Source organism: Colossoma macropomum, unplaced genomic scaffold (genome assembly GCF_904425465.1).
Source record: "Colossoma macropomum unplaced genomic scaffold, Colossoma_macropomum, whole genome shotgun sequence".
NCBI classification, from domain to species: domain Eukaryota; kingdom Metazoa; phylum Chordata; class Actinopteri; order Characiformes; family Serrasalmidae; genus Colossoma; species Colossoma macropomum.
This window is the reverse complement of record NW_023494791.1, coordinates 26,986,530-27,013,621: the sequence shown is the minus strand read 5'-3', so window position 1 is coordinate 27,013,621 and position 27,092 is coordinate 26,986,530. Positions and strand designations below refer to the sequence as shown.

The window sequence follows — 27,092 nt, the reverse complement described above, 5'->3', positions numbered from 1 at the left end:
TTATTATCTTAAGATAATGAGTTAATTATCTTGCGATCTCAAGATAACAACGTTGTTGATGACATCCTGTATAAATAAAAATAATGCGTGGCCTTATTAACGCATGGGAACGAGATCACGGCTTACTAAGTCGTGGCCACGCATTAGGATCTCGTTCCCATCCTTACTAAGTTGTGGCCACTCATTATTTTTATTTATACAGGATGTCACCAGCGGGGGTCCGTAGTCATTAACTTTGTTATCGAGATAACAAGATAATAACCTTGTTACCTTAAGATAACAACTTTGTTATCTCAAGATAACAGTCCAGGAAACTATAACTACCTCATGTCCTCTCTGGACTTGCGTATTAAAGACTGCTACGTGTAAACAAAAAATTTCATTCAAAAAGCAGTCCAGGCTGAAACACTACTTAGAACTTCTGCGAGAATGGGCGGGGCTAAAGTGCCGCTAACTGAACAGGCAGATACAAACGTATTGTTTTTTTTTGTGACGAAAACGGGCTGTTTTGCAGCTTAATCTCCGAATGTGGACCGAATAGACTCGTGAGTGAACGCTGCATTTTGAAACCTTAAAAATGTTTACAGTGCTTTCTTTCCTCAGACTCTTTACTTCAGTGTCTTTAATCCGTGACTCCTCACTCCATAACTCCACTCCATCTTTGGGCAGAAACATGCATGACGTAGCTGGAGAAGCGCGGACCAATCAGAATGGCTCCCGGGTGTCACCCTGAGCTCTGATTGGCTGGGCGGCGCTGGTGCTGCTCAGCGGTGCGTTGGCCCTCCGCTCGCCGGGCGGCTCGCCTCAGACAGCCGAGGCTCAGTGGGAGAGCGCCCCTGGGACTTCAGTGCGTGAGGAGGGTCAGCTGTGGGACTTCCAGCTTGGATTGGGTCACCCTTGAAGAAATAACGAGGGAAGTACGAGAGAGAGAGGGACTGCTTCGGTGCGAACACGTGCCCCCCCATCTTTTTTGCCGCTTCAGCTGAGGACATTCAGACTCCGCGATGCCGGTGTTCCACACGAAGACGATAGAGAGCATTCTGGAGCCGGTGGCTCAGCAGATATCCCACCTGGTCATCATGCACGAGGAGGGCGAAGTTGACGGTAAAGCGATCCCTGATCTGAGCGCCCCCGTGGCTGCCGTGCAAGCTGCCGTCAGCAACCTGGTCCGGGTGAGAGTCTGCATCGTGGTTGACTCAGTATCTGTGTGTGTGCTTAGAGTCTTCATTTTGTTTCATTTCTTCTTGTTTACGTTCAGAAATGTCCAGCTAGATTTCTTTGGGGGGGAACTTTTTGATCACTTCAAGTCACTGAGTGGGTCAGGTGTGGTGGCTTATGTACAAGTTATGTTCAAAAACAAATGACAGTCATTGGCTACACCTGCCTACAGCCTGTCCAGCATCATTTAACAGTGTTGTTCAAAAAAAGAACCATCATCTTCTCAAGTGATGGTCAGAGAAAGAGTCTTCCTAACTAAATGAATGAAAATGTCATTACAAGTTGACAATGTAGTCAGAGTGGATGGCAGACGTTGGTGTTGCATTCTGTCAGGGGTTCCCTCTTGTTTGGAGAGGAGGACAATAGCCGAGGGATTCCCAGGGATTCACTCTCTATTCAGAGAGAAGCGATACCAGCTTTAGAACACCATGCCGCCAATGGTGCCACAGTAACCTCGTGATTTGTTTTCCAGATAGCAAGCATATATCAGCACGCTGCTGACCGTATGCCACCGCTGTTCCACTCTTGGACCACCCAGATTACTGTCCTGCATGCAAAATCGAACTAGTTTTTAATCACCTCAAACAGATTTTAAATGCTCATAGCCGTTTCTTTTAAGACAAATATTACAAATCTTTGAGAAAAAAATAATGACTAGGCCTAAATGTTGTTGCTGACACTGTGCTAAACTAATTTACAGAGGATAACAAAAGAAAGAAATGAAGAAAAAATAAATAAATTGATTATGAGGGGAAAATGACCGTTTCAAAGTTGCATGTTGTCTAACAACACTGAGCAAAAAGCCAGTGGGCCTCTGGCTTTGCCATCAGTGGGCCAACAGTGGCCCGCTATCCTCTTGCTATCTGGGATATAATGTCATTAAAGAGATCAATGGTGTGGTCTAAAGTGGGTGAAAAAGCTGCAGGATGGTGGAATGAGACGCCCATGTAATAGCATGAGTTTAGAGTTGCACTGGTGGCTGTAATAGCTTGAGTTTGGGTTTAAGCCTTTTGGCTGGGCTAAAACAGTCAGGGCATGTGTCTGAAGTGTGCCGTCATGTTATCATCGTACAATTCAAAGTGATACTGCTTCTACAGTCTGAAGGTGGGTTATAATACGTACTGTGACACACCAGGGCCACAAAACGTATCTTATCACAGCACTGATATTCCTTTCCTTATTCCAAGCAACTTCAAAAACAAACTCATTAATCCCACAAACTTCAAGACTGCTTTTCTTTATTTGCTCTCTGTGTCCACAGCAACAAGAAACACTCTTGCTAGTATGTTCCCCTCTTTCTGTAAACACAGTGAGGATTACTGTGACTACTGTGTCAAGCACTGAACGTGGGAGATGTTATTTATTTTTCAGATTTATGTCTTACAGCAGTGTTTCCCAAATCTGTCCTGGTCCTGGAGGCCCCCCTGTCCAGCACATTTTAGTGCTTTCCCTGCTTTAACATGCCCACTCCAGCTCAGTAAGGGGTTGTTAATGAGAAGATTAGTTAGATCAGCTGTGTTGGGATCAGGGAAAACACCAAAATGTGTAGGGCAGGGAACGTCCAGGACCAGAGATAGGATTATAAGGATTGGGTTTATAAGTTCAGATGTTTGACAACTACAATTTATATATAAAATGCACTGAACTTTTTCATTTTATGTCATGAAGCGAGCAGATAAGCCCCTTCATTAGGATGCAGATCCAGGGAGTGATCCTTATTGACATGTGTGGGCTGATGCTGTATGTGTTTCAGGTCCAGTTGATTAGTTTCTTAATTGCTCTTTGTTTAGCAGAAGTTCATGATAGAATAAATGACTTTTTGGGCTGTTTACTTCCAAGTTGCCCATTACTGCCAGCAAAAAAAGTTAAATGGATATTTAGGCATGAATAAAATTTTCTGTTTGATTTGTGTGGCACTTTGAACAGTAAAAGTATTGCAACTACAATTGAATTTTTATTATACAAATAAATAATGGTTCCTACAGATCTGCACCAGAATGTAGTCCTCCAGCGTAGCTATGCGGCAGTTCATAGTAACGTCCCCAATTCAGGAAGATAGGTTCATGAAGAACAGGCAGTGAATGAAATGTAGGCAGACTTAAAAAAAAACAGCTCCTATATATTTCTTTACTTATGTTATTTAATAAAGGTAAGGCCTTTAAGCAGTTCAGGTATATGCATGGCTCATGATTTGATGCTGAGAGAAAGAGCTATGTTCTCAGAGGGAGTGAAGGATGGCAGAGTCGACTCTCCAGTGCTGGCAACTCACACTCCAGCTGGTGTGGAATCTGGAGTCTTGCGATGAACAATTTCCCCTGAGCATATTGAGATGCTTGACAGTGCTGCCTAGGCAGATGTTCAAAAATATGCGTTGACAGGTTTCAGGTATAATCAGAGAATGAGTACAGTTTGACGATACACCCACGTTTTGATTAAATTCGTGATGCTGGGTTTGTATTCTGACAATATTTTGAACAAAATTTGAATGAAGAAAAATGATGACTGTAGTCATGTTGTTGCACAGCTGAGAGTGGGTCCTTGATTGGTGCTGATTGTTTGCAAATTTTGATGTCTAATCACCATGCTGCACTGCAATATCAAGATGTCACAATGTAACTTTTTTATGATAACTTTTGTATGGTTTGGAATGTTACGATATCTTTAACTGTGTAGTTTTATGAAGTTAATACCAATGTCTAATCTAAATTTCATGTGACTAGCTGCATTGGAAATATGTTTAACAAAAAAATGTCAATGTGTTGAATACATATTTCCCCAATGTAACTGAAGAAAGTCGAAATCAAAGAACACGAGAAAAATGAAATAATTAATACAGCAGTACAATATGACAATATAGCAGACAATATAGTCATTATTAGTAAAGCTTGAAGTGATGCAGGACTTAAAAAGCTGTTACATGTTAATTAATGATGTAGGGGGTCAGATTTTATGTTCTAAAAGCTTTAAGAGGCCGAACAAATAAGGAATCATTACATAAGACTCACTAAGCACTATTTATCAACATAGCTCTTACTGTTATTCCTGAAGCAGCTTTTCATAAACAGATTCCTAGATAATGACTGTTGAGCTTTCTCCTCTATACCTCAGTGCTCTTTTAGGAAGACTTCCATGTCTCCACACTGAGCGCTAAATGTTGTTATTCCTACTGCTGCACCTGTTATGCTATAACTTATTTCTGTAATTACACATTCCTCACTTTGTTCAAGGACTGTTCATTTTGTGGTTCTTGATTAATTATATGGTTATGTAAATACAATAATATACTGTTTTCTTTGTCAAATGAAGTATGTAATGAAAATACTTCTAGCTATAGCTGTATTGATTCATAATGCGCTCCAGGATGGAACACACGAGTGAGAGTGCTTGAATTACCCAGAGTTTACTTGCTGGTAAGTTTTTTCTTACTGCGTAGTCTCCGTATGTGTAAGAGTCATTGGGAGCTGCTTAAAATAAGGTCAAGGTATCAAATACACATTTCAAAATCACTAAACTGCTACAGCCTCCAAGACCATCATAATCTGTCAGGCTGTAGATTATGTAGAGATTAACACAAAGTCTCACTGTGCAAGAGAAAGAATAAATGTGATATTGGATGCCGCTGTTCTGCTTCATTCAGGTTGTGACTGCCCAGGTTTAACTGGCCCAGAGGGTCTAGTTCTTGTTGCTCCTTGGTGCTTTGCAACAGCATAATTAGCTCCTGTCAATTATGAAGTAACAAGGAGAAAATCTACTTAATTTAGACGTGTAAGTCACACATAGAGAGCGGGCATTTTGTGAGGGGGAATAAATAGGCCTGCCTGCCTGGGAAGTAACACAGTCTCGTGGTTACTGGTTGGGGAAGGAGGTTCGTGGTGCAGGGAAAGTGACTCCCTGCCTGGGAGAGAAAGTCTCAAGCGTCAGCGTCTTCATTGGAGACACACTTCAGAATACCCCTCCCCCCTCTCGGGGCACCTGTTCCGGCTGACGCTGAAGCATTCTGTATACCGGCCAAGCATTTAAAAACAAGGCCGAGTGTCCAGGCTTTGTACCTGCTGAGTATATTCAGGATATAATTCCTTTTTGGCAGGTTTTCTTTGGTTAGGTAGGGGAGAGTGGAGTAACATGGGGTAAAATGTTTCATGGATATTTTATGTAGTCAAACAGGTTTCAACAGAATATGCTTTTGTTCATGTTCTTGTATCAGCAGTTTTATCTGCAAATTTTCACAGTAACAGGACTGATTCACCCTGAAGACGTGTTTTTCTACCACAAAAGTAACTTTATCCTAAGTTTTTTTTTTATTACTGAGTTGTGTGTATACGTCACAGAATTTCACACCTACATTATTGTAATTGCCTTTATGTTTAAGTGTGTAATATAGTACCTTTTCAAATCATGTGAACAGCTTACAGTGAGAGCTAGCCTGGCTAAAGTACAGCATCCACATGGCGAGGTTAGTTGTAACACAGTGTACAGTAACACTAAATAATAAGAGAAGTACATATCCTCCCTATATACATTCAGAACTGTTCATTTTTGGATATTTTTATGTATAGATATGATGTAAGTCAAATATATTTCAATTTTATCAGCCGATATTTGCTCTTAATGATCCATAAAAATGCTTGACACAGTATCTTTCACTAATCCTATTTATTTTGATGAATATATTTGTACATATTTAGGTTAAAAAAAACATGTCTAGTTCAAACAACATATAATTGTATTAAATTGAATGTGTTTTGCATCGATTTACCAGACTTTTTACTGACGGTTACAACCAACCCCTCCATCTGTTACAATTAACCTTGCGTATAGGGTGATATTTGCACTCTTGTCACTTTTGGCTGGGCTGCTTGTAGACGTTACACGTTTACATTTTTTATTTGAGGCAGAGATGTGTAGGTTGCTTGTATTAAATATGATTAATCTCACTCAAATACCAAATAAAAACAATTCATTTGAACATCGGAAGTAGATCCAGTTAGCATGCACTCAAACTCAGATATATATATGCTAATATTTATATTTAGAAACATCAATTCACCGTTCTTTTGGCCTTAATCTAGGTTGCTTTCGTCAATTATCCCATTTGCTGTTTATCAAGGCATGTGGACAGGACAGTATGTGCTCACAGAGGAACAGGTAACCAGAAGCTTGGATCTCTTCATGGCTTCATAAGGGCTTTTTCAGAGCAACTCCGACTGCCATCCATCCTGTCTTCTCCAAGTATGCTTTTTATGGCGTATGAAGAAGAGAGCCGTATGAACCAAGCAGGGCTCTGGCACGGAACCCGGTCTACGTGTCTCCGTCTGCCTCCTTCGCCAAGTCTGTCGACAAGTTCCAGGAGGTAAAGCTTGAAGACAGGGTGTAGGGGGTGAAGATCCACACCCCTTTTTGCCCAAAAGTGGTGCTTACATCATTGGTAGCTAAGCTGTCTGATTCACTTGGGATCATGCCAGCAGCTCAAAACTATATCTGATCTGTTGCTAGTTTGTTTTTAACTCGTACTATTCGATTGAGTCACCCATTACTTATAACAGAGTCTCCAGTGTTTACTCACTTTCTGTCCACTTCCAGTTACTTAAAGAGGAGCATGTTGCTTAGTGAGATAAAAGTACCAAATGATTCTGATTGCAATGATCACCAGAGTGCTCAGTGCAGTACAGTAGCAAAGAGTTGTAATAGGGAGATAATTTATCAATATTAGTATGTTTGTCCAGCATTTCCAAATCAAATGACCTGAGAATACAGGCATTTAACAAAGAATAGGAACAGAGGGTTTAGTAAGATACACTGAAAAAACCCCAAAACAACTGCAAACCTGTTTTTTAGCTTTCAAACACACAGTTGAGGAGCTGACTGAGAAAGACTGATTCCTTGTTTTGTCAGAAGAGGTGGGCAGCTACCTGGAGGGTTTTGTTCATGACATTAAAATCCGCACTAAATCGGTAATAGATCATCACACTTCAAGTTTCAGTTCATGCCAGTGGGACGTGTCTGGAGTTGGTAGCCTTCTACACATGCAGCTGGATCTCTGCCAAGTGCTCGCCCGATGTGTCATCATCTCCTCGCTCATCATGATTCTGCTCTAGCTCTGGGGCCTCCGCAGCTGTATGTGAAGCTGATTTTTCTCTTTTCTCTCGAACTTCTTCAGCCTGCTTCATCTTCACATCAGTAATTCTTCATTTGTTAAAACCCTAATTGGTAGTTGTTCAAACGCTACTTATCTATTTGTATCCCTACGTTGTGCTAAGCTAAGAGGTTCTAACAGTAGTTTTAAGCTGCAGGAAAGAGCGAAAAATAGAACTGATGAAAGTGATTGACAGTAGAAAAAGAGTCGATTGCTTAAAATGTTCTCATTTAAACTTTAGGAAAGGCGTCCCTGATGTCTTTTGATGTTTTGTTAAAATCCACAATTCACTGGATTTACTTATCTATTCAGTTTCATCAGCCATTGTTTGCCATTTGCAAGACACCTTGTCATGTGCTGAACCAGTTTTATGAAAATGCTCTTTTTAAACTGTGAATGCCGCCAGAATTTCATCAACTTTGCTCCTCTCAGAGCTCTCAACACCTCCCTGTGTAAATTCTCACCTTTTATGTGTAAATTATCCAACACATGCACTCTGTTTTAATTCATTCCATTTTGCTCAGCTCTACTAACCGCTCAGCAGGGCTAAGCCTGAATGAGGCCAATTTTGACAATGCATGTTATTTTCACATACTGACAGTGTGAAAGGAATGTGAAGAACAGATGCAGTGTCATGTTAGCAAGAAGAGGATTAGAAAGATCTAAATTGTGCTCAGCGCTCATCAGCTATGGCGAGTCAGAGACATCGCAAATGCAGCTACTGAACTGAAATTCACACTGTACTGTGATGTAATGATGACCAAAGTTGATTATGTCTAATTGCATAATACCAGTGTATGGCGTATACGTCATTGACTGTAATTAGGTTGTATCTTAATGATTTATTTCCTCTCTGGTTTAGTGTACATGACTTGGCCTCTATAATGGCCAGTGAGGTCAATTACAGAGCTATATGATTGATCATTTTCAAAGTAAGGATCTTAATGATATCTTAATGATATGAAGAGCACTCCACCCTTCCTGACTGAGGGAGATATTCAGGCTCAGATCACTCCTCGTCACTACAAGCTCAACTTGCATAGGAGCTGACTTGTAGATCTGAGGATGATGGTGGGATAGACCAAGCCCATTCTTCCCCCATCTATAGGAAACATCTGTAGTGTGTTATGGTAGTGGATAAAATGATCAAATGCAGAATTTGCATGTAGATTAGCATCGTCATGATACCAGAATAACGTTAAAAGGGAACTGTGGCAAAACATCATTGTGTCAACACCCCATTATCACTGATTTTCAAATTCAGTCTCCTCTATCAATGCAAAAAATGTTCAGTATTATGTTCAGTATTATGCACATTCAGTATCGTGGACCATTTCTTTTGGTTCATTCTGATAATTCATTTATATATCATTCATCTCATCGTTGTGTCCAAAATATCTTTAACAACTTTATAATAACTTTTCAGCAGAAGGTAAAAACAACTTTCATTGTAAGTCAATGTACAGAGACATTATTCCAAGCAATTTTGAAGCATTTCTATTGGTGCCTCCATCACAAAGTTTTTCACACAATGTAAAGGACAGCTGCTGTGCTCAAACGATGTAAAAATAAATTGGAAAAAATTGTTTATAGGGAAATTAAATGGCAAAATATTTCAAAGCTGATAGTTTTTGTTCTTTGTAGACTTCCCCAGAGTGTCACTGGATTCTCTTAATTATGAGGTCACTGGTTACAGAACGATCTGACTCCAGAGGTCTATACAGTCACTTCCACTACCCCTGGAGTTGAAAACATTGATAGTTAGAGTTCAATTGATTACCATGTTGTAGTATTGAAAAAAGCATTGAACCTGTGCAGCACTAATGTAGTCTAAATTCAGCTACATACCTCTTGCATATGTGTCTGTGTGAAAAGTAGTGTGTTCAGTTACAGTAGGTGTGGCTTTTGCTCTTAGGTTTCACTGGCTGTAACTGTCTGAATGGTGCTTAATGATATCTGACAGGAGTGCGATCGACTGGGGAAGGAGCAGCTGGTGACCTCGACTGCTCTCTCTGAATCCATTATCACAGCACAGCAAGTGCACAGCATTGGATCAAACGACCTTTTAGTGAGGCTACAACTTGCTAATGCTACAGCTTGTGCATTTACATCAATTATGCATTAAAAACAATCAATCCATCATTGCCCTTTGTGTCACTCTCTTTGTAGCCTATTCTTTATTACCAGAAAATTGTCTGTAGAGGGCTTGTAAGCAAAGTTGTGGAGAACCTTTTATGGTCCGCTGTTATGTACAGAGTCTTCCTTTAAAGGAAGTGTTGTGCATCTTCAGGGAGGTTGGAGTAATCAATGAGAAATGCTTTTCGCAGCTTGAGAGTAAACAGACATTCTGCAGCTGAGAGTTATAGAAGACAAACTCATGTGATGGAAACCATCGCTGAGAGAGAATTCCCCCTCTGCCTGCTTCGCTGTCAGCTCACACAGTGACTGCTTACTGCCGGTACTTGGGCTTGCATACATGCAGACATGAGAGGCATTCATGTTGCTCACAAACGCAGCCACTGCATGCACATATACTGCACGCACAACTGCATTCAGATTAAGGAAACAAAACCTGCTGGCTCTTTTACGTGCAAAAGTCGTAAATAAATGGCATAATTGTAGTTATCTGATGGAGCAGTTGCATTCTGGCCACTTGTACAGAACAGTTCATGCAGTAGATGCTCACACTGTTAAGGCTTTCTTAGGAACTGTTGAATAGAAGCTGATTTTCTGTCCAAACACCTTTTTTAACACATGGTTTATTATAGTTTAATCATGGCCTTCTCCCATTGTAGTGAAGTCATTACACAAGCAAACTACCAATCAAGGAGAGCAAAGGCCAACACATCTTTGCAGTATTTATCAAACAGCATGTTTTTCAGCGAATGCTAAGCAGCAGTGGTATGTGTGGCAGCTTAAATGCTGTTTTCTTTAATTCATTTGAACATGAATGAAGGTGACAGACTAGATAAAAAGTGTTTATTGTGTGTGCTGTTGACATTATTCTCTCTCTTTCTTCACTAAATGTAATATCTTGGAACACATCAGTGCTGAACTGTAGCGATTTTGGAGCCGAGTGCTGCTTTGCTTTGATTGGCTTTCAGAACTGAATCTTTTCAGCTTAGCTTAGCAGTGATTTCTTCAATTTGTTTTTGCAGTTAGAAGTAGCGAACTACCTCTGCGGATAGTGAATAATAGGGTATACCGCACTATATTTAACACATGCATTCTTATTGTTACCATCCCTGCATTTCAGTCAAATAGTTGTAGTTTCAGAGATTTTAGATATGCAGAGTAGCATTTAAGATCCCTTTACATCCATGAGGTTCCATGTTTTATTTGATGTTTGTACAGCTGTTTAAGTGTGTTATTGGCCTGGGTACCTTCACAGCTTTCATACTCGTCTAGACCAGGAGTCGGCAACCCAAATGTTAGGATGAGCCATTTTATCCTTTCATCAAAAATCAAACCACCTTGGGAGCCCCAGCATTTTATGTCCATTGTATTGAAGTAACGTTTTACCATCTTGGCTGAAAATATGTCTAATATGTGCTAGCTAATGTCCTATTATAGACTAAAAAATATAATCTAAATGAAAACGCACACTTACTGTGCTCTGTTCTAAGCGTAGCTATAGCTTTTCTTGCATCTCTGGCAGAGGACTTCTCCTCAAAAGTAGAATAGTTTCTTGTAAAATGACTCTTAACGTTCAATTTTTTTTAAAAGGCTGAACTCAGCTTCTTATTCACCAGCTTCTTGTTTGAATTTTCCTGTTCTACCTTAAACGAATGCTTCACTGTTTAAGGTGAAACAGGAAAATTTGAACAAGAAGCTGACAAATGAGAAGCTGACTTAAGCTTTGCGAAATTTTAATGTTTGACAGTTTCTTGTTGCAGATTAAACATATCAGGAAACCAGAATATGTCAGTTCGCCTCCAAATTATCTATGTTCATCTTAAATCTTTCTCTTTTCGTTAGCTACTAGCTAGGCTAGATTCTTGTCTGTGTTGCTGTGGTGACCAGCAGTCTGCGCGCCAATCTTCAGGGTTAATTGGTGTTTAAGACCATTTATTGTCAAAACTGTGTTAGAATGATTAGCAGAGCTTTATGTTACTGCAACAAAGGATCATTTTATTTTTACCTAAAAATCTAATTCTGCTCTGGAGCTGTGACAGGGAAGTAAAAGAGCTGCATGTTGCTAACCCCTGATCTAAACTATCAAGTGTCTACCACTTGGCCCAGGAAAAAGAAATCTAGGGGACAACAGACACTGAAGATAATGTAGCCATTATGACTGTCAAAAAATTCAGTATTCTAGAAATGAATAAAGTTGCTGTGCAATAATATAAAGCACCGTTAAGGAATTTTTTCAAAATATCATAAACTGTGATGAAGGGTTCGGTAATTATCATGCTATTAAGTTTATATGCAGCACATGCCTACCTTCATTACATTCTGACATTGATGTATCACTTCACATAAGAACAGTTAGTGAGGATTTGCTTATGCTGAATATCATGTTAAATGCAGTATTTATATCTGAAGTGAGTGCACCTTGAAAAGCAATCCACACACCCTCACTACATTTTGCTGCACTGTTCTTTCAACTAAATGCTAGACACATCATTGCATTTCTTTATAGGACCCCATAATCTTTACTGCATTTTCATGAAGAGTGTACAAGAACGGTGCCTCACTGAACTGCAATCACTGTCCAGTCACAGCCTTTTGTCTAACTCAGGGGTCTGGTTGTAATCAGTCTCAGAAGCTCTTGGGTGAAGTTGCTCATAACTGCTGATCCAAAATCAGATCATTATAGCCAAGCCCCCTGAGTTCAGTGCATCCTCTGCACTGTGTTGTGTGTGCTCTTGGACTTACAAGCGCACTTGAGAGGGTTTTGTTCCAATGAAAACAAATCTCTTCATGTATGAGTGCTCATGCGCCTCAGTGCTGATTAGCTGCTTTTCCACTATCTAAGCAGGCCAGGCACGTGTCAAAATCTTGAGTGGGACCTGTAACCAAGGCTACTGACCTGATTGTTTTACCACAGTCGTGAATTATGATTCTGTAACATCTCACTCTTGACTGGAAATATGGATGACCGCTAGTGGTGTACCAATACACTGAGCCTACAATTCGATAACAAACATGAGTTCACGATTCAGCATTCTCACAATATTCTGAACAAAATTTCAAGAAACATTAAGACTGTAATCACGTTACTACACAGCTTACTAACAACACTAGAGCAGTGAGGGAGGCAGGAGGAGAGCTTGTTGTTGATTGGTGCTGATCATTTGCAAACTTTGGTGTGTAAACAATGCAAAGGCTTTAGATAGATGCAATTAATATATGCATTGTCACAGTTTTGCATTGCAATATTACAATGTCACTATGCACTCACACCCCTTGTGACCTTAGATTCTGTCATGAAATGAAAATTTAGAGTGATATTTTAAAGACTGACTTATATTAATGGAGCACTCCCATGCACTGGTGGATGTTCTCCTGATTATTAGTAGTCTGACTGTATTACAATAGTCAGTAGTCAGTATCTACAGTTAGTCCATCATTAGTGCCAGGATCAGTGCTCCATCTGGAACCTATAAGTACCATACATATAAATACAGCTGACCTGCCAAATGGCACCCACAGAGATGATGTGTGTAAAACACGGCCTGGTCCTGTCACTGCGCCAGTCCTGGTCTTAAACAGGAGTGCACATCTGCTCCCCTCATTACCGGAGCCTTGCAAAAAAACACATCACCACACAGACATGTTCACTGAAAGGAGATCAATCAACAGGAAGAGAATGAGAGTCATCACCAGTGTGACTGCTTGATCATCACTTGCTTGTTTGTCTCCATTGTTGCAGGGTTTTTGGCCTCTGGAAATGTTTACTGTCACTGTGAATGAGCTACAGAGTTAGCGCCATGCATGCTTTATTGTACCAGTGCTGCAAAGCCTTCTCTAGCTTACATGCTTTTTCCTCTCTGATAACTACTGTACTCTCTTTAGTGACTTTAAAATTAGGTCCAGCTAAGGCGGCTTAGGTTCATAGTCACCTCCATGCTAACTGTCCCATGGGCGGTGTGCACAGACCCAGGGCACAGTGGGCTAAGAATAGCCGTCCGGAATGTGGTCGCTGGGTCCAGTGTCTCTGGGGATGGTAAGGTGGAGGCCCCCTAAGCAGGGCCTTCCTGGGTCTCTCCAGATTAGAATACTGCAGTTGGGCAGACAGCAGTGCTGCACCATGTGCACAAAATACTTGATTACAGATCTGCTGCTACATATTATGGTTGTCATGCAGTATTTTAAAACACACTGCTGAACTCTTAATGTTACATGATAAAAGATTAGCCTGCAAGATTAGCCTATTTATGTACGTAGAAGCATGAGAAATCTCTCATGCATCCCACAGAAACCCACCTGGAACATCTCAGGTTGGTCAGGAAGTTCACAGCACACAATAGAATCGCACACATTTTCAGTAACATTATTGCAAAGTGAAATTGTGCAATAACAACTGACCATTTGCAAAATTCTGAGAAAGTCCAGCCTCTCTTGTTATTATTGCTACATCTGTCAAACTTTCAGTTCAGGCTACCTGGTAGTATCCGTAACACTTGTGCTAACAGATTAAATTTTTCATACTACAAAAGGAAAATGAGTGATGTTTGATCATCTCAGAATCATATCATTATTGGCAGATATTAGCTTTAAAAAATCATGATTGGATGGAGGTTTAGATTTAACTGATGTTTAATAATGTATATGTTCTACCATAGAGGAGCAGAATCTTTAGATGAGTTTGGGCTACTGTGCTAAAGTGTCTGTATTTTATTTGTTTTACTGCATTCGTAAAACACTGCATTCATGTTACATCTCTCTGAATTGCTAAACCAGGTGGATTTAATCCTAATTTCTACATTTTCTAAATGTTTATGTATCAGCATCGGTATTGGTGTTGGCAGATATGTAAATGGAAAAACATTGGATATTGGCAGTGGTCTGCAGTTCCCGTATTGCTGCATTCCTAAAACAAAACAAAAATGGATTTTGGGAACCATGTTTAACTGCTCAACATTGAAGTGGCAGCCTTTCATGTCTAATAAGGAAGAGGTTTTAGTGACCAAAGCTGCCCCTTCAGATGAGCTAATGCTAAAGCTAACACTACAGCTAGACAAAGCAATGTTAGATTTATCAAACAAACTGTCAGCAACGAAGTTAAGAAAGTTAGTTAACATAAGAGCACGGTATTCTGTACACTTGCAACTTTTCCCATTTATGTAATAAAAACCACTTCCTTTCATTTATCAGCTATATATGTGTTTGGTTGATCTTAGATCCAGTGTACATCTGTTATTAGTTCACACTGAGCTGAGTGGCCTTCCACAGAGTTTAGTTCAAAATTTTTCCAGCTTCAGAAATGATATAAAATAACACCGTTCAGATGGTTAGGACAGCATATGTCAGGCATTATATGTTCCTCAGTAACACCTTTCCACCATTTCTTAGTCTAACAATTCTGACTAATTTACTGCCAGCAGCATTCTCACTGCAGGTTTGTGTTGAAAAGTTGAGGAGTGTCAGTGTTTTTCCTCTGCTTGGTGGAGGAAGGACGTTTGGAGAAGACTATTCTGAGTGTGAAGACCATTTTAAAAGTGTTTTCAAGAATAAGGTGTATGAGAAGCTGGTAGTGAAACACCCCTCTTCAGCATTCTGTTTTTTCCTGATCTTATGCTGATTCAACTGGAATAGGTGCTGGAGTTGTGTTTATTTGAGTTATTCCCATCCAGTTGATAGACACCTGAACTGAATGATCTCGTCTTGCTGATACTGTGGAGTCTCTTTGCCAAGCAAGTGGAGCAGCATTCCTTTTTGTGTTTGGCCTGTATTGCTGTTTGAGTTGGCCTCTGTCCACCCCCATTCACTCACTAGCACTATGTGTGTGTGTGTGTGTGTGTGTGTGTGTGTGTGTGTGTGTGTTTGTGTACCCTGATTGGCATGCTCCAGGGTGTAGGAGCCTACCTGACCTGCATTACCTCTTTAGCCTAGCCATACTTATAACATTATTTATAAGCTCTCTTTGGCCTTTGATGGGCTAAATCTCTCAAGCGTAACTGCATCACGTGCCAGTGCAATCAATGGCCCATTGTAGGTCATCAGCTCATGTTCGTATACTGCAGTGCGCACACTTAAGTCTATTTTTATTGTATTACTGTTCCTTTAGCACTCTGTCATTTGCTGAGGGTACATAGCGACCCTTTGCTCTGCCAGCTTGAGCTTGACGAGCAGTTAAAAGTTCAGACAGATAGAAGTGCCTTCCGCCTGTAATTTAACATGTGGAGAGAGAGCAGCTCAGTAATCAGGCCACGTGGTTCTCATACACAGCAAACAGCCCTCTGCTGCTCTGCTTACGCTGGACCAAATGAATCAACAGCAGCTGCCCTTAACACTGTGAAAGCATTTAATGATCAATGGACCAATAATGGCCCAGAATTACTTGGAATAAAATCTTGTTACATTATCGTATATTAAAGTTAAGCAAATTTTTCTTTGCTTTGTTGAATTTTATAGTTCCAGTTTCAAGGTTTTTACTACGACGGTGTCAATGTCTTTGTTTGTATGGTGTGTGGTAAGGAATAGCGATTTAATAGCAGGACCACATTTAATATTCTCATGCTTCAGTTAATCGAAAGAGTTTGCCTTTGCTTTGTTTATCTGTTTTTGCCCTAAAGGTATTTAATAAGTGGGTGCATTAGCTGCTGCCCACAGATGAACTCAGAGCCACTAGGCTTTGTTGATTGGCTGGCGGTCTCCCAGGCTGCAGCAGTGGAGCAACTTTAGGCCCATCCTGCAGGACACAGGGCCTTATTGTCCACGGCCACTCCAAGCAACCCCATTAACAAGCGGTGTCTGTCTGCTTGAAGACTAAAGGCTTTCCACAAGGGAGTGTTTAACTTAGCTGTGCTGGAGGGCCCTGGATTGCCTTTACTGCTGCAGCCTTGAGCTGAATTCTTCATATTAAAAGCAAATAGATTTCTGTAGGATTGAAATAATACATTGATTTTATGTTGCAATATATATTGTATTTTTTGCACTGCAATGTTGGATTTTTTTTTTACTGAGGAAAAAATATTTTTTTCTGTTTCAATTGCCAAAACAAAACTGGTTAAAGCATAACTACAAGTAATTTATTAGGACACATATGCAAAGCTGCACTATGTAAGATTTGAGGATTTGCATTTCTCTGCATGCATTGTGTGAAAGAACATTTTGTAACGTCTGTGTTTCAGAGCCTTTCCTTGAGGGGATGAATCTGATGTTTGCTAACATGTTGAAAGAGTACTTAAAGAGAAAACTTGGTGAAGGAGAGCTCTACTGAAGATGTAAATGAATTATGTGTAATTGTCATCTATCTTCACCAGTGTAATGTTGATTTTGCATTTGAGACCTAAATATTGAATCACACCTTCTTTTTGAGGCCCTGCGTGTGACGTTAATATGTAGAGACACATGACATGGTCCAAAAAACTCCCCTGAAATCCGACCTGGCATCTCTGACATTTAAATGATCATTTCAGGCTTTATAGGGTGACTTGCAGCAGCTCATGGACACCATATTTTAGTGTGCTTTTTTTCTTTTGAGTCAGTAAAATAGTTTCAGGTGTCTTGCAGGGAAGTTTTTCTTACTTTTGTAACTTTTGTGGTTGTCGCTGTTAGGATTACCAAACAGTGAAATTTCATTAATAGGAGTTTTTAATAGAACACTGAAGCATTACTGAATTCACACTGAATTCAGTATGTCTGATATCATATTTTTATAGCTCGAAATATACATGTATTAGATTCATGTCCACTGTATTGAAATGAATGAATTTTAATTTGTGTAACTCTTATAATGTCCTGCTTTGTCAGTTCAAGGGAACAGTCTGAATTACAGGTTTTTGTTTGTTTCTTGGGTTGCAGTTCAAGGGAACTGTCTGAATTTCAGGTTTTTGTTTGTTTGTTGGGTTGCATTTTGACTCAGGCTGTTTTTTGGTGTATTCAGGTGGGGAAGGAGACGGTACAGACCACAGAAGACCAGATTATGAAGAGAGACATGCCTCCAGCCTTCATTAAGTAAGCCCTGCGCTTCCTGCCTCCCTCCAGGGGCTCATCATGAGAACATACATCAAACTTAATCACATTTCCACACGCACACATACACACACACACACACACACACACACACACACAGACAGACACACAGTGCACACCAGGTTTAGAAGGAATGTCTACTAATAAAGTTGACCATGAACTTGAAGGGTGAAAATAGTGATGAATTAGATGGAATTTTCCAAGTAACTTAATATCTCTGTTCTTGGTCAAGCATATTTTTAAACACACAATGTTAGTGCCACATATATCAAAGCATTTAGTTCTTTTATATAAGCATTTTAAACATATAGCATTAGTGATACAAGTTAGTTTTTTTTTTAACATTATAAAGTCAGTGATCTACTTTGCACAATCACATCTGCATACTAAATTCTTTTGTAGATAGAAGCTTTTTCGGCGTTTGAATTCCTTTCCTAAATTGAATTCACTACAAAGTGTCTTTTATTTGTTCTATTTTGGTGGCTTACAGTCATGAAGAAAGCACCTGACAACTTGACTGAATTTAAAGTAACAATCCTTCTTCCTCTCTCGATTCACATCACAAGAACTGAGAAGTGTGAGCTTTGTGTTTGTACATTTTACCTTGTACAGCATCTCTCATCAGTCTACTCCCTGAAGGGCTGAAAGTGATGCAGGAGTTTGATAAGTTGTGTAACGGAGGCAAGCTGTAATAAGGTGTGCTCTCTCCTCTGGACTGGCTCCTGGCTGTCACGGCTGACTCATGGTCTCTGATGACGCCACACTGCTGCCGTTAGAAGATGCTGCTGTGAGAGGTTGCAGATGCATTATTGATAACCCTGGCTAGAAAGAGAAACCATGCTGAAGTGTTCCCTGGAGTTCCTCCCACTGTGAGGAATGGAGCTTGGGCAGCAGGCGAAGCTGATTTAAGTGGTGTGAAGAGCAGCAGTTAGTGTTGAATTTATTTAATATTGATGCTGTGTGTGTGTTTCTCACCATCCCGTTCCCCTCAGTCACTCATAACTCAAGCTGTTACGTCTTTCCATGTTTGCACTGACTACAAAGGTATTATAGCTGAATAGGAAATATGGGAACTATTCTCTGCTATGACTGTCCCAGTAGAATAATGTTTGAAAGAGACTCCAGATCTACATTTCAAGTTAGTTCAACCCTCCACCCCCAGGGGTTCTTCACAGCTCAAAGTTCTGTTACATTCAGTATTACATTATTACATCCTAAAAACTCATTCTCAGTACACTCGGTGGCAGTTATTGGGTCTATTAAAACATTGAAACTGCACTTTAAGTGGTAGTTATGGCCACACATGACTCTGTAATTACTGTACTGGCTTGGATTCACAACAAACAGCACGGATAATGGTTATTTTAATAGGCACTTTCCCAGAGGAAAGGTGTTTTCACTGGCAGCTGCAGACAGCAGTGCAAGTCTAAACTAATCTGCATTACCACAGGTATGCCTTTTTCACTCACTGACACATTCTGTTCAAAATTGTCGAGGTATTAAAGGTTTTTTTGTATATTCCCATGAATATTTGAGTATTTCTGCCCAGCATGCTAAGCACATTCACCACTGTCAAATCCAATTGTGAGAATTTTCAGTTTTCTTACATGTTAAAAGCACAATTAGCATCTATTTTTTTCCATTAAATTCACAGAGGAACAAACCTCTAAATGGTGTTGTGCTTTGTAAAAACGTCTTTTGCAGAGATCAAAATATTCTGAAATCCTTGACTGTGGGCTAAAGCAAATAGATGACCAAGAGGCAGATCTGCAAACTTTTTGCGCTGTCACAAACCATATTTTTCCCTTAAATTGTGACTGTCACAATTTATTATATCAATGCAGCTGCCATTAAGCATCTGTAATAAGATCAAGGGGACAGTTGCTGCTATTTTGAGCTTTTACCTCAAGGCATATGTATTTATGGGAATTTTCCTATCAGTGTGCAAAATCTTGGGAGAATATTATTATAATGAGGAACATGCTCTGATTGGTCAAGGTTGATAGTCAGTACTGACTTGATTTTGTGTGCTATTTTTTGCTGTTAACATGGCTACCATTGTTTTGACTCTGATGCCCATACAACAGTAAGCCTACTAGCCAGCTACACTCTTGAAAAAGATAGTTCTTTAGTAAAAACAGTGGTTCTATATAGAATCATGAACACTCAAAGAACCATTTGCATGCTTAAATGGTTCTTTGCATGGTGAAATCGTTCTTCAGATTGATGGAAAATGTGTTGTATATGGTTCTATATAGAACCTTTTTGGAAAGGGTCCTTCTGCTGTTACAGGCTTGACATTCTAACCACGACTTATTATCGTTATTTTTGAATACACTGTTGAAAATGAGAAGTCAGCTCAACTCAAAATGAGTAACTGATTTCATGGCTTTTCTTGAGTTGACTCAACCTGAGGACACAAGAGTTCACACAACTCAAACTTCTTGGTTGAGTCAAAAGTTCTCTTAATTTTTTAGTTCTGCATCTCAGTTAGGTAAATAAAATGAACATGTTTTTTATACTCAGTTTCCCCACTAGCCAGGACTCTTTCCATCACATGATCCTGCTAGACAATTTTCCTTGTGGGTAAACATTTATGGATGGCTATGGCATTGCTGGGGTTCAAACTCACAACCTCCTGTTGGGGTGACGGCTTAGTCCACTGCACCACTCAGGAACACGTGAAACAACTCAGATTTTGTGTCTACACACTGGAGAAAATATTTGTTCTTTTAATTTTAAAGCATGGCATTGTCTCATGTGGTGCATCTGTCTAATAATTCATCCCAACATCAGGAGATTGTGAGTTTGAATGCAATACCATAGCTGTCCATATCTTGAAGCCTAAGAGGAAAACAGAAGGAGTGCCAGCTAGTGGGAAAATTGAGTACAAAGAACACAAATTCAGTTTTGTTTATCTAACGGAGATGCAGACCTTGAAACAGCAGCTGGGAGAGTTTTTGACTGAACTACGAAGTTAGAGTTGGGTGAACTCTGGTGTCCTCAAGTTGCGTCAAATCAAGAAAAGCCATGTAATCAGTTACTACATCATGTTAAGTTGAGCAGACTTCTCATTTTTTACAGTGTAGTAATAACTCATTATATTGACAGACTAAGTTAAAATCTCAATGAGTCATTGTTTCCACGTAATAAATAATTAGACATACTGAATCAAAATATCATGAACACAAGTCATTATTTTGACATGAAAATGATGGACTCTCTGCTGCCAGAAACAGAGAGGCAAAAAACAATTACAAACAACCAACTTCTCCTATCCACTAACACTATATTGACAAAAGTATTGGGACACCAACACATTACACCCACAGGAGCTTTTATGACATCTCTTTCTAAATCCAGAAACAATAATATGGAGTTGGTCCCCTCTTTACAGCTATAACAACTTCCACTCTTTGGGAAGCTTTCTACAAGATTTTGGACTGTGTCTGTGGGATATTTGCCCATTCATCCAGAAGAGCATTTTTGAGGTCAGGCACTGATGTTGGACGAGAGGGCCTGACTCACAGTCTCTGTTCTAGTTCATCCCAAAGGTGTTTGATGGGGGTTGAGGTCAGGGCTCTGTGAGGGCCAGTCAAGTTCTTCCTCACCAAACTCACCCAACCATGCCTTCTTGGACCTTGCTTTGTGCACCAGGGCACAGTCATGGTAGAACAGAGAAGGGTCTTCCCCAAACTCTTCCCACAAAGTTGGAAGTATACAGTTGTCCAGAATGTCTTGGTCTGCTGAAGCATTAAGATTTCCCTTCACTGGAACTAAGGGGCCTTGGCCAGCCCCTGAAAAACAACCCCATAGCATTATCCCTCCTCCACCAAACTTTACACTTGGCACAATGCATTCAGGCATTGTGTATTTTGATCTTAGGTTTGTGCATGCACAGTTTTTTTGCTGATGTTGCTTCCAAGGGCAATTTGGAACTTGTTAGTGAGTTATTCAAAAGAGCATAGGCACTGTGCACTTCAGCACAGTGAGTTTGTGTGGTTCACCACTTCATGGCCAAGCTGCTGTTGCTCGTAGGCCTTTCCCTTTCACAATAATAGCACATACAGTTGACAGAGGCAGATCTAGGAGGACAGAAATTTCACAGACTGACTTGTGGCAGAGATGGCAGCCTATGACAGTGCCATGTTTAAAGTCACTACTCATCAGTACGACTCATTCTACTGCCAGTGTTTGTCTATGGAATCTGCAAGGCTATGCGCTTAATTTTATCTACCTGTTAGCAGTGGGTGTGGCTGAAACACCTGAACTCAGTAATTAAGAGATGTGTCCCAATAATTTTGTCTATATAGTGTATAAATGTATCAAATGCTGTTTTGTTTTTTTACATAGTCCTCCAGCCTAACATTAAGAAAGAGGTTCTGTTTCCTGATTACATCTTGTTATGTGGTAAAAATATTTAATATTTTGTGAAGTATCTATAAAGGCTTTATTAGTAAATAGGAGTCCTCTTAAAGTTGACCAGAGGTCATCAGTTCCAGTGTTAGTGGGCTGGAGTCCAGCAATAATGATTTCTCTGCTCAAACACACCTGTTTCAGCTCATCTGTTGATTATCAAATGCAGTAGACGTGCGAGCAGGGAAATCACCAAACTGTGCTGGACTCCAGCCCTCCAGGACCAGAACTGATGACCACTGAAATGGACTGTTAGACCAAAGCATAGGACTGGGAAAGAACAATGAGTCATACTTAGTCATACCGTGTTTCTGCTCTCCAGTCAGCTCATCAGTTATGGATAAGAGTGCTGTAAGCCAGGCTGATTGGAGCAGTCTCAGCGCAGAATAATGTTCTCTCTTTTCATCTTCTCTCTAATGAATATGAGTGTATATAGTAATTCTGTGAACTATTCATAGGCCTGCAGTGATTTTTGTATGCAGTTGAAATTAAAACAGCTTTTAAGATGAAGTGGAGATCTGCTTCAGCCAGAGTTCCTGTGGATCCTCAAAAAGTCTTATAAAATCTTAAAATGGATTTTAAGGTCATACAAAATTAAAGTCATAAAAATGTCAGTAAATTTCTTATTTTTTATTATTAGAAGTATTCAGTTCTAAGATTAAGCCCAAAGACTAGTTTGAAAAGCAAAATCTTGGATATTAAACTGTTTCTGAGTAGTCCACCAAAAAATGTCCAGCCGACAGAGGTCCTGTGTGCAGAAACTGACCACTGATGAAGGGTTAAAAGACTGCAGAACTGATGAAGCCAAACACACTGAAAAGTCCATGTTTGAAAATGGTTTGAATAAAATTTTCAGTATAGACAGCAGCACGTACCATGTTTGAGTTTGTGAGCATTATTGTGCAGTGGATGTCTTAAAAAGTGTTAATTTTTTTCTTTTTTAATTTTAAAAATTTGTGCAGCAACTTGCCTCAGTGCTCCTAAAATGAAAAGCCTGAATATTGCAGCTCAGTGCACATGTTGTTAAACAGCATGCAGAAATAGGCCCATCATTTCTCTCACGTATGACTATCTGGACCCAGCATAAAATGGCTGGGTATAGGGTTTCCCTTAAATGCAGCAGAAGGTCCATCGGGATTCGTAAATGCCCAGGCTGACACATTTGGCACCATAAACACAAGCTGGCTCTGAGCGCATCAATCAGCACACACGTGGTTGGTGACAGGGAATGTGAACTTGTCTATATATAGGCTGTGTGGTGCTCAGTGATCCTCAGCTCAGATAGGGAGGTGCCTGAGTTAATGTGGACCTCCGCCTCACGCACTGTGGTAAAGAGAGGCTTTCTCATATGCACACATATGTCATCATTCCACCCCTGCCCTTTCTGTGGGTGGGGGAAGGAACTGAGACATGCTTCTTTATCTATTAATACATTAGCACCTACGCATGAGGATGCCACACTAGCAACACTGAGGAAGCAGGCGTGGCTGGTTTATTCTCTAAAGTTTTTGATTTTGGGTAATGCAGTTAAAATGCAATAGTTATTTCAATAACTATTTAAATTACATAATCAGATAATTACAGTTAGATTCAGTTTACATTCTGGATTGACAGGTTTCCTCTACTCCTAAGATCATAAGTAATTGGGCAGTAACACAGTTTACATTGTTTTGGTTTTGTACCCCAGCATGTAGGATTTGAAACAAAATGACTGAGAGATGTACAGTACACTCTTAAGAGTGTTCGTCAAGGGTTCTTTAGTAAAGACAGTGGTTCTATGTAGAACCATGAACATATTTGCATGCTTAAATGGTTCTTTACATGGTAAAATGGCTCTTCAGATTCATGGAGAGTGTATTGCATATGGTTCTATATAGCATCAAAAAGGGTTCTGCTATTGTCATATTGTCAAGTTGTAACAATAGAAGAACCCTTTTTTGGTACTATATAGAACCCTTTTCGAAAAGGTTCCATACATTGTTTAGAAAAGGTGGTTCTTCAGGGATTGTTTAGTAAAGACATTGGTTCTCTATAGAACCATGAATACTCAAAGAACCATTTATATCATCAGATGGTTCTTTGGATTGATGGAGAATGTGTTGTATATGGTTCTGTGTAGAACCTTTTTGTAGAACCTTTTTCTTCTATTGGTGCAAGTTTGATATCGTAACAATACTAGAACTTTTTTTGGTGCTATATAGGACTCTCAAAAATTATGATAATAATAAAATATAATAATGTGCCATAATATAAAATGTGCCTTAACTTTTGCATGGGTCATATTTTATGTTTTATTTATTTTTCAAACATGTTAAATTCTGCAATTAAACAGTAAATGTGCGTTAAAATAATAGATAAAAGTGTGTTACCCATAGAGAATGTGTGAACTTATTTTCATTTCAACAAAGCATTGTTGCTGAAATAGGGATGCCCAGACATCTCCAATATTATGCACTTTCCTGTTTTTTTTTTTGTGCATATCTGCCCAATTCAGTGTCCATGAACCAGCAGACTCTCACAACTGGCCAGCAGCACAGCTGCAGCTGTTTCTCTTGAGATTCGAACAGGCTTTTTGTGCAATTTTTAGCAAACTGTAACCTAATCAATCTGTCCTTGAGGGTTTCATCTTGTTATAAGCCCTCTGAGGTTATGCTGTATTGTTCTCTTTAACACCACTGTTACTACACTGTGGACAGTGTTCTTGATCTATTCAAGAGTTACTCTTATGCCTGAAACCATTCCACTGTGGCTTTCTGTGTTTTGCCTGTCTGTTTTAACCTTTTTGTCACTGTTTTATTTCAAACTCACTAAAGTACAAACAACAAAAATGATGTAATTGTCTGCAGGCCTCCATTATTGATTTTGATACCAGTCACTATCTCTGAATTACAATGGAGAATCTCTCTCTCCCCCTCTCTTTCTATTCCTCTCCCTCTCTCTCTGTCTGTCTTTCTCTCTCTCTCTCTCTCTCTCCCTCTCTCTCTCTCTGTCTCTCCCTGTTTCTCAGAGTGGAGAATGCCTGTGCGAAGTTGGTGGAGGCAGCTCGGATGCTGAAGACAGACCCGTACTCAGTCCCTGCCCGAGATTACCTCATTGATGGCTCCCGTGGCATCCTCTCAGGCACGTCAGACCTGCTGCTGACCTTTGATGAGGCAGAGGTACGCAGCCAATGAGCTCTGCTTGCGCTGGAGGTGTAAACAGCAATCCGTCTATTATCAAGAGTTATGGACGACTTTTCCAGTTTTTGAGTAATTGTGTGAGGTCATTCAGAAGTAATGCTTTCAGTTGACTCCTTGCTTGAAAGCCTTTGCCAACATCTACTGCCATTACTGTGGTAATACTGCAAATTTGTGAGGGGGTTAACACAACAAACTGCTAGACTGGGTCATATGAAACCAATCTTAATCACTTCTTTTTGAACTTTCATTCAAAATATTAGCAAAAACTATTATTTAAGGTACTGAATCTTCTCATGAAAAAAATATTTTTTCTAAAATCTGTGTGTGCCACAATTATTGGCATCTCTAGAAATTCTTAAGAGCGAAATCTAACTGAAGTATATTCTCATTCATATTTTATGTTTTAAAGTTCACTTGAGCGATTAGGAACACTTAAATGGTCAGCCATGACTTCTACTAGGCAATATATATGACATGAAACACAGGCCAAATTCCCTCAGTCATCCATCTATATGAGAAACACCAGAGAAAATAGCAGTGATGTTCAACAAAAACTGTTGTTGAGCTGCACAAATAAAAAAAATGGCTAAAAAATGTTAAGAATCTGCTGGGAAGAGAATGTATGTTTATACTGACCCCATGAACAGTTAGAAGGTTGGAAGGATGGATAAAGAATCTCCAAGGATCGCAGATGGGGAATTGCAGACATTAGTTAGGTCTTGGGGTCACAATGCCTCCCAAACTACAATCAAACACCACCTATATAACCACAAATTGTTTGGGAGGGGTGCCAGAAGAAAGCATCTCTGTAAAGGACCAACAGACTCAAGCTCCTACAGTTTGTCCAGCATTATTGGAACTTTCAGACCGTGTTCCACGGTCAGATGAGACCAAAATAGAGGTTTTGGGCAACAAACACCAGAGATGAATTTGGTGCAGACACAAAGATAGCCATGCAGAAAAGTACCTCATCCCCACTGTGAAGTATGGTGGTGGTTCTTTGTGGTTTGTTGTGGGGCTGTTTTTCTTCCAGAGGCCCTGGACAATTTGTGCAGATATATGGTATCACAGACCCCATCAAGTACCAGCAGGAATAAAATCAAAAGTTGACTGCCTCAGCCAGGAAACTTGAACTAGACCTTAGTTTGGATCTTCCATCAAGACAGTGATCCAAAGCATGCCTCAAAAACTGGTTCACTGACCACATGGCCACCAAAGTCCCGTGACCTAAAGCCCATAGAAAACCTGAGCTGAAGAGGAGAGTCCACAGTGCAAACCTTGGAATCTGAAGGATCTGGACAGACTCTGTGTGGAGGAATGGTCTCAGATCTTCTGCCATGTTGTCCAGTCTCATTAAGCATTATAGAAGAAGAATCAGAGCTGTTATCATTGCAGTGGGAGGCTGCACAAAGTACTAAAAGAGGAGGTGCCAATAATTGTGGCAAACAGATTAGAGAAAAATATTTATTTCCTGATAAGATTGAAGAGTACTTCAAAAAAGTTAGCTTTTTGGTAATATTTTGAATGAAAGATAAAAAAGATCAGCAATAAAGAATGTTTTTACAGCCCCATGTTTACCAGGGTGCCAATATTTGTGGAGGTCAATGAACAGTCGTACACATATAAAATCATATTTTTCATTAAAACACTTAACTAGAGAAAATATGTGTTTCTGTAATGATAATTCTTAATTCTTACACACACTGATTTTCAGAGTTCTACTTTAAAACAATAGGATCTAACTGCTCACTATGTAGCCATGAGGGACATGGATGCATTCTCACTTCCTGCTGTAAAATACAGGGGTGTGGCTAAAATAAGGCTCCGCCTATGAGCTAGTTCTTTTATTTTTTTTTATAAATTATTTATTATTTATAAATTCATTATAAATCTAAATATTTTAACTTTACTATAAATAAAAAAAAACAATGTTAAATTTAGGGCTTAGGGTTTGGGACCACCACTTCTACGTAATCGTAATAATAATAATAATAATAATAATA

General features: G+C 39.7%; 1 protein-coding gene across 4 annotated transcripts in view; it reads left to right on the top strand.

Moving 5' to 3' along the window:
- The first annotated feature begins 787 nt into the window (after window positions 1–787).
- The window catches only part of vcla (vinculin a), a 59,244-nt gene continuing 32,939 nt past the window's right edge, over window positions 788–27,092 (top strand). For all 4 annotated transcript variants that reach the window (XM_036574699.1, XM_036574697.1, XM_036574698.1 and 1 more), the window contains exons 1-3: window positions 788–1,172; window positions 17,406–17,476; window positions 24,918–25,068. In XM_036574699.1, the coding sequence (XP_036430592.1) occupies window positions 1,005–1,172; window positions 17,406–17,476; window positions 24,918–25,068 (390 nt within the window). In that variant the 5' untranslated portion in view covers window positions 788–1,004. The remainder of the gene's footprint in view (window positions 1,173–17,405; window positions 17,477–24,917; window positions 25,069–27,092) is intronic.